Source organism: Carettochelys insculpta, chromosome 22 (genome assembly GCF_033958435.1).
Source record: "Carettochelys insculpta isolate YL-2023 chromosome 22, ASM3395843v1, whole genome shotgun sequence".
Classification (NCBI taxonomy): domain Eukaryota; kingdom Metazoa; phylum Chordata; order Testudines; family Carettochelyidae; genus Carettochelys; species Carettochelys insculpta.
The window spans coordinates 9,696,898-9,704,919 of record NC_134158.1 but is presented as its reverse complement, the minus strand read 5'-3'; the positions used below and the strand labels follow the sequence as shown (position 1 = coordinate 9,704,919).

At 56.6% G+C, this 8,022-nt stretch overlaps 1 protein-coding gene across 2 annotated transcripts; it reads right to left on the bottom strand.

The window, feature by feature from the left end:
- Nucleotides 1–2,259: 2,259 nt before the first annotated feature.
- Nucleotides 2,260–7,972, bottom strand: MRPS18B (mitochondrial ribosomal protein S18B). Of its 2 annotated transcripts, none has more exons than XM_075016395.1 (7): nt 7,816–7,972; nt 6,375–6,525; nt 5,904–6,001; nt 3,725–3,793; nt 3,308–3,374; nt 2,868–2,927; nt 2,260–2,672 (listed from the first exon to the last, which is right to left on the bottom strand). In XM_075016395.1, exons 1-7 carry the CDS (start codon nt 7,903–7,905, stop codon nt 2,458–2,460), a joined length of 750 nt encoding a protein of 249 aa, XP_074872496.1. In that variant the 5' UTR covers nt 7,906–7,972; the 3' UTR covers nt 2,260–2,457. The 2 variants fall into 2 exon arrangements, with proteins under 2 accessions (XP_074872496.1, XP_074872498.1); XM_075016397.1 differs by having other exon boundaries at nt 2,260–2,634.
- Nucleotides 7,973–8,022: the final 50 nt, after the last annotated feature.

The window sequence follows — 8,022 nt, the reverse complement described above, 5'->3', positions numbered from 1 at the left end:
AGATTGAGTGCCCAGTGCCCCTCCCGCCCCAGTGCATGATGGGTAAAGGGTACCCCCCTGCCCTAGAGCATGACAGCTAATGAGTGCCCAGCACCCCTCCCACCCCAGTGCATGATGGATAAAGGGTACCCCATCCCCTAGAGCATGATGGATAATGAGTGCCCAGCACGCCTCCCGCCCCAGTGCATGATGGGTAAAGGGTACCCCATCCCCTAGACCATGATGGGTAATGAGTGCCCAGCACGCCTCCCGGCCCAGTGCATGATGGGTAAAGGGTACCCCATCCCCTAGACCATGATGGGTAATGAGTGCCCAGCATGGCTCCCGCCCCAGTGCATGATGGGTAAAGGGTACCCCATCCCCTAGAGCATGATGGGTAATTAGTGCCCAGCACGCCTCCTGCCCCAGTGCATGATGGGTAAATGGTACCCCCTGCCCTAGGACATGATGGGGATTGAGTGCCCAGCGCCCCTCCCGCCCCAGTGCATTATGGGTAAATGGTACCCCCCTCCCCTAGGGCATGATGGGGAATGAGAGGACTCCTGCCCCAGGACATGACCCATAATATCTGCACCCTCTCCTAGAGCATAATGGGTAATGAGTGTCCAACACCCCTCCCATCCCAGGGCACGATGGGTATCTCTCATTCCCTCATCCTCTAGGCTGCAGGGCAAAAAAAGATCCCCTCACTCCTCCCATGCCAAGCCATGCTGGGTTAGAGGCATGCAGCCTTTCAGCCTCAGGGCGCTGCCATGGACCATATGATACCAAGAGCTGTCTCCCTCTCCAGATTCCCGAGCACCCACAGCCACGTCACTCTCAAACTAGGAGACCCACCTAATCTGCTGCCTGTTATAAGGGGCTTCCCAAGGTCTGCCCTACAAATGAGGGGCCCCCCTGTTCCCTCAGCAAAACAGGGAACCTCCCAAAGCCTCACCCGCCCAGTGAGCGGATGCATTGAATCAGCCTCAACAGTACTACTTTGCCTCCTGCAATACCAGGGACAACCCAATCTGCTCTCCATCCTAGGCATTCCTCCCATACACCCTGTCTCTGACACTACCTATGGATAAGGACCCCAGGGACTGCCTCTTCTCAGCCTTCCTTCCCCTTCCCCCCATAGGAACCCCTCTCCAGTCTAGTCCACACCATATTCTACAGAACACCCCCAATGGTGGCTCCTCATCACTGGACTACAAGAACCATCCCTTTAATGAAAGCCCTCCTCCCAATGTCAATAAAATGACCCCCCCCCAGCCATCTAGCCCCCCAATATAGGACAGCCACTTCACAGAACAGTCTGATATCCCCTCAAACCATGGCATGGAAACCCTTAGTTTGGCTCTAGCATAGAAGGCCTCCTGTCACCTCCATCATAAAACTCCAACCCTACCCAGGTACCCAAGGGAGTATTACAGAGGGCACCTGGCCAAGGCTGAGCCCCTGGGTGATCCCCAGGAAGAGGGAGAAATATGGGATCGGACCTGCTACTCCACCCCTGCTTTCCCCTCCAGCAATTAAAGATGGGGACACCACATGTCAACCACGGTGGTGGAGAATGGGAAAGAAATCTCCCTCCTCTACCACCACCGCAGGTTAGGCAGAAATGACCAAGGCAAGGGGAGTATCACAGTATGGTCCCTACCCCAGGCACAGCACATCCACCATCCAGGCTCCCTAGAAAGGCTCAGCTGACACACTCCTATTTCATACTATGGCTGCCACTGTGATATCAGGGAGCCTGGCTATCTGCCGTATACAGGGCATCTGGCAGGCAAAGGCGGGACTCTGGGAGGGCATCCCGACCCCCATTAAAGGGGTTAGAACAGGAAGCAGTATGATGGCAGAGAGGCCTGCGGGCTGAGGACTTAATTGCCAACTCTCACATGGACTTTTTGGGCAGGTCCTCGCACCTCTAGAGGGCTCTGGTTTATGCAGCTAGTTCTTCATCAGCCTCTTCTGTTTAGCTTGCAAGTGCCTTCAGGGACCACTGTCTCTCGCTGTGTGTCTGTACAGCGCCCGGCCCGACAGGGCCCTGATCTCAGCTGGGGCAGGGACTGTCTCTTGCTGTGTGTCTGTGCAGCGCCCGGCCCGACAGGGCCCTGATCTCAGCTGGGGCAGGGACTGTCTCCTGCTGTGTGTCTGTGCAGCACCCGGCCCAACGAAGCCCTGATCTCAGCTGGGGCAGGGACTGTCTCTGAACATGGCTAAAACAACTGATTCAGTCCAGCCCAGCATAGGATAAATAACCACAGCAAGTCACTGCTGGAATCTTCCTATTTATTTCCCTCTGAAAGATTGGGCAGGTCACGGCTGGGAGCTGGGCAACTCCAGAACTCTCTCCGCAGGGGTTGGGTCTAGTACGGGTCCCTCATTTGAGGCCAAAGGCCCCAGCCAGCTTGGGAGTGACCCATCCCCCAGGTCCCAGCACGCTCCATCCAGTCCTGCCCTGGGCCCTCAAGCTGGGCCGGTCTCCTCCTTCAGATAGTTCTTGTAAATCCTGCGGATCCTGGCGATGTCCTTCTCAGGGGGCTGCTGCCACTCGTACCACGAGTACCAGGGTGCCTGGCTCTGCAGTGAGGGGGCGGGGGGCGTTTTGGCCACAGCCTGGTGCTGATTGCTGTAGTCCTCGCCCTGCAGCATCACAAAGGGGATATGGTAGCTCATGAGCCCTGCAGGGAGAGAGGGCAGGCAGAGAAGGCAATGAACGAACAAGGCAGAGGCTGATCCCCATCCACAACCAGACCTGGGCACCCCCAGCTCCACTGCTGCCCCAGAACCTGGACGTCCAGCCCCATGCCAGCCCAGCCCCCAGCTCTGCCGGTGTCCCCCAGTCCTGACCAGCTCACAGCCAGCCCCCTACTCACCACAGTCCCGAGCTTGGTCAATTGCCTGGGTCAAGCGTTTGTATTGCTTCATGCAGATGCCTGCAGCAGAAAGAAGGGGTGGATGGTGCGGCTCAGGGACTGAAAACCCCCGGGGGTGGGGGGTTGTCAGGGAGCCGTTTGATGGAGCCAGAGGTTCGTCTGCCATTTCTAAATGGGACAGGCAGGTGGGGTGTCCCTATCTCCCCAGAGACCAGACTGCAGGGGTACAGGTTGTGCCCCAGGAGACGGGACTGGATGGGAAACGTCTCTTCTTGGTCAGTTTCATCTTTCTCTCCCTGTCCCCAATGGTCCTCTTGACCTAACCTTCCCTACCTCTGCTGCCCTGCTTCCTCTCCCTTGGGGTGCCTCCTGGAGAAGGTCCAGCTGGAGAAGGTCCCTGGAGCTGTCTCCAAACCCCACAGGCAAGGGAAGCAACGTACCTGTGCGGATGGGGTGGAAGGTGATGCCCGTGTGGGAGCAGACGAACTGCTCCAGAAGCTTCACGTTCTGCGGGGGGCAGAGAGAGACAGGGATGGAGTCATGGGAAGCAAGCGCTAGGGTGGGTGGGAAAAGAGCTGGTGGGGAGATACCCCACAGACAGGACGGGGGGCGGGTCACAGAGCTGAGAGGGAGGGGTGAAAGAGGGGGAAATCACACAGGCAGGGGAGAAAGGAAGGGAGCCACCCAAGCAGGGCAGCCCCTACGAAGGGGGTCACCGAGCTGTGCCAAGGAAGCTCAGACTGGGCATGTATCTGATCTGTTATGGATCTCCCCACGGCTCACCAGATCGGGGCGGGGAGGGGGGCGGGGGAGGTTCAGAGGGCATGTGAGGGCCCGAGTTGGGTTTGGCCCCTTACCCTGTAGTCTACATGGAGTTTCTGGTCTCGGCAGATGGGACAGGGATTCCCCACAATCTTATTTCCTCTCTGGGGAAAAAAGCGAGAGACACGGTCAAAGCTGTCCCCTCTCCCCACCTGCCCTGCAGCCTGCGGTGGGTCCCATGTTCCACAAAGCAGTGCCCCGGTTGGGCCTCACCCACGGGCCCATCTAGCCCGGTATCCCGTCTGGCAGCTACACCAGAAGACAGTGCAAGCGACCCGTGGGGGCTGGCTATGGAACAGCCAGCCTTTCTGCAAGAGCCTTTCTGACCTTCCTCATGTCCTGAGGCATGACCACAGCATCACTAGGACTGGAAGGGACCTGGAGAGGTCAGCGAGTCCAGTCCCCTGCCCTGCTGGCAGGACCAAGCACCATCTACACCATCGCTGAGAGGCGTGTGCCTAACCAGCTCTTAAACATCTCCAGGGATGGAGATCCCACCACCTCCCTGGGCAATTTATTCCAGCGTTTAACCACCAGGACAGTTAGGAAGTTTTTCCTAATGTCCAACCTCTACTTCCCTTGCTGCAGTTTAAGCCCATTGCTTCTTGTCCTATCCTCAGATGCCAAGGAGAACAAATTTTCTTCCTCCTCCTTGAAATCCTCTTTTAAGTACTTGAAAACCCCCCATCAGGTCCCCTCTCGGTCTTCTCTTTTCTAAACGAAACAAGCCCAGTTCTTTCAGTCTTCCCTCATCGCTCATGTCCTCTAGATCTTTAATCATTCTTGTTGCTCTTCTCTGGACCTTCCCCAATTTCTCCATGTTCTTCTTGAAAAGTGGTGCCCAGAGCTGGACACGATACTCCAACTGAGACCTAATCAGCACTGAGGAGAGTGGAAGAACGGTGAAAATTCGTAGCTCTTCACGGTGGCTTTCCATCAGGAGCTCACAAAGCACTCCGCAAAGGAGGACGCTGTCTTAAGTCCCATTTTACACATGGGAAAACAGAGGTCCAAGGTCACCCAGCCGAGACACGCACAGGAGCCTCTCTCCTCCCTTACCGGCAGCGTTGCCTGTAAGGTGGGTGCTTTTGCTGACACTCGTGAATGATTTCAATACCACCGAGGTGGTTGGCAGAGCACCCACAGCTAGGTTTGGCTTCCACTGGTGGTGCACGTCATACAGCCCTTGGGGCTCATAAAATTTATTCCACTCATGGATAGAAAAGACTAGAGGGAACATTACCGCTGTGGCTGCCTTCCAACCCTGGCCAAGGATGATTCTGACCCCCAGGAATGAGCCACCAATGCATCTAAGTTCTCTGAGCTCTTTCAGGTGTTTCGCTTTCCTGTTTGGCATCACCTCCCAATTTACCATCTTGTGCCTCTCTCCAAACTATCCCTGCCTGATTTGCTACAGGCCTTACTGAGGTTAGCCAGACCACACCGCTTTATACTTCTAGCTCCCTGGGCTAAATCCTTGGAGGGCTTTGAAAGCTGTGCAGACTCACCGCTGCTTTGAAGGGTGGATGCGTGACCCCTCAGCCTCCCCAACACACTGTGGCATCATGCAGGGGAGGTCCATGGTTAGGGCTTAGGTGGGAGACCCCTGGCTATCAATGCTAAGCAAGGCCTGGGCTGTTTGGGGCCTGGAATGGGGACAAATTTAATTCAGCACTAAGCAGGCACAGGCATGTTTGAGCCCTTGGATGGGGACCCCCTGCTAAGAAGGGCCCGAGGAAGTGGGAGAGGTTGGCAGTTAGAGCACTGGCCTCCTAAACCCAGGGTTGTGCGTTCTGCCCTTGAAGGGGGCATTTGGGATTTGGGGCAAATAAATTAATAAAAAGAGAGAAGTCTGCCAGAGATGGTGATAGGTCATACAGGGACTGGACTCGACCTCTCGAGGTCCCTTCCAGCTCCAGGACGTTGGTATAGCTCTGACATGCCCCCCTGACCCCAACCACACTCGGAGTCCTGGTTCACAGCCCCCATTCGCTCTAACCACTAGACTCCCTCCCCAGAGCAGGGGCTAGAAGCCAGCCATCCTGGCTCCTAGAGGCCCCAGCCATGCAAACGCACTCAGCCAAGACAATCTCTCTCAGCTGCCATCTCGCTGGCCAGCCTACAGCTCACGTGAAACTCCACTGGTTCTCTCCTTTGCTGGCCCCCAAGACCTGCTCTGGTGAGGGACAGGATGTGGAGGAGGCTTGAACTCACTATGCAGGTCTTGCGGGTCTTCTGTGGGGGGATGAGTCCCTTGTGGTTGCGCCGATAGCCGAACCAAACGGGCTTGTCACCGTACCGCTCGATGTACTCTGCAAAAGAGGGTCAGGGGAAGGAAGTTAGCCGTTCCCAAAGGGTGGGGAGGGGTCCACACTCAGGATCTCAGGAGAGCAGAAGGAGTTGCAATCTCTCATCTGTTTGAACCCCTCCATTCTTATGGGGAAACTGAGGCACGGGGAAGGCAGCTGGCCAATGATCATACGGTGCATCTGGTCCAGAGAGGGAAGCAGAACCCAGGAGGCCTAACTCTGGACCCCACTAGACACCCTTCTCCAAGGAATCCCGGACGCCCGATTGGCTTCCCAGACCACTCCCAGGCATCCTGAGCCGCCTCACAAGGTAACACTGCAGAGCACCAGGTTCCATGGCCCAGCACCGACCCCTTTGCAGTTGCTGGCCAGATACCTTCCGTCTCGAGATACTCCCAGGGTTTGTCCTTAAAGCGCGATCCAGTGTCAAAGGCAACGGGCTCTGCTGACGCAGCCGGGCCCACCTCCGTGCTGAACGCCCGGAGCAGCGGGTGCTGGAGACGCAGAAGAGAGGCAGCAGGAGCAGGCTAACAAAGGGGGGAAAAAGATCAGACAAACCGGAAGAGCAGGTGTCATCACTCTGTCTAGGATACTAAACAAAGAGCAAAGAAATGAGGACACCTAAGGTATAGCAGTGTAAAAGGGATCACTCAGCCACCACTACAATGCAGCCACCTCTGGGGAGGGGGAACTAAAGAACAACAGCATGGAAGGGTTCACTCACTCATCACTAAAATGCAGCCACTTCTGGGGTGGGCAGCTAAGAACCGGCAGTATAAAAGAGATCACACCCCCATCACTATCATGCTACTACCTCTGGGGTGGGCCAGCTGGGCAGCAGCTGGCCAAAAACACCACACAGAGATCATTTCCCCAGTGCCGAGAGGCAGTCACTGAAAAAGAGTTGGGACGTTCTAGTGAGCTCTTTTTAGCATGTGGCTTTAAGGATTGTTTTTGCATTTAAATTTCCAGTTATTTTTAGGGAAAAATTAAAAGTAAAAACAAGGGGATCTGTTATCTGCAGCTTCCCAATCCAGAGCTGCTAAATACAGCTAGGAAACACTAATAGTAAGCGATATCTAATGGGTGAGGCCCAGGGGACTCAGACTGCAATGCCAGAGAGCCTTCAGACTCCCAGGTGACAATAATATCACGCCCAGAAAACATCATAGCCCTATCCGCTTGATCCAGCAAGGAAGTTGCCCGACTGGCTCAGCTCTGGATAATCCCACTGTGTTATGCTGAAGTGGCAGAAGGATTCACCCACTCATAGCACTGCTGGGCGAGGGCAGTGTCAGGAATCGACAACGCCACCCCTTGTGGAGTCACAGCAGGACAAGGCCACGTCACTTTGGGATGCCCGATGCCACACGACCGCATGGCAGCCCTGAGGTCGCCCCCCAGCCCGTGATGGGATGACCTCAGAGCGCAGCCTTCATGAGGTGGTGCCAGCCCGTGGGGGAGGGGTGACTTCACAGCGCTCGTGAGGTCACGCTACACCGTTCCTGGCTTGATGACCTCACAGCACGCCCCAGCAGGGCACGGTGACCTCAGCACACAGCAGCCACCGCAAGGTGCTGGGCCAGGCTAACTTCACAGCAGGGAAGCCATCCTGCAGGCTGGCCTCCTCGGGGGGGGGGGGGGGGGGATATGACATCCCAGCACGTGAGGTTGGGGGCAGGAGCCGATGACGTCACAACCCACCCATGAGCCAGATGACGCCACAGCCGGCGTTCCGGTAAGGCGCATGACATCACCGCCATACAGTGACGTTGCACCCCATGGCCCCACCCGGCCCCCGTGGACCCGTCCCTCACCTGCGTCCAAAACAGTCTCCGAGGCACGGCCAGGCCGGGCAAGTTGCCCACCACCCTTCGCAGCAGCATGGTGCCCATGGAGGCCGCCATTTTGCGGTACGGTCACGGCTGCGCATGCGCGGTGACTCCTGGCAACCCGGCACGCCCTTGGCAGCCGCCATCTTTTTCTACGTCACCGCCTTATTTGCATAGTCCCGCCTTCGGCCT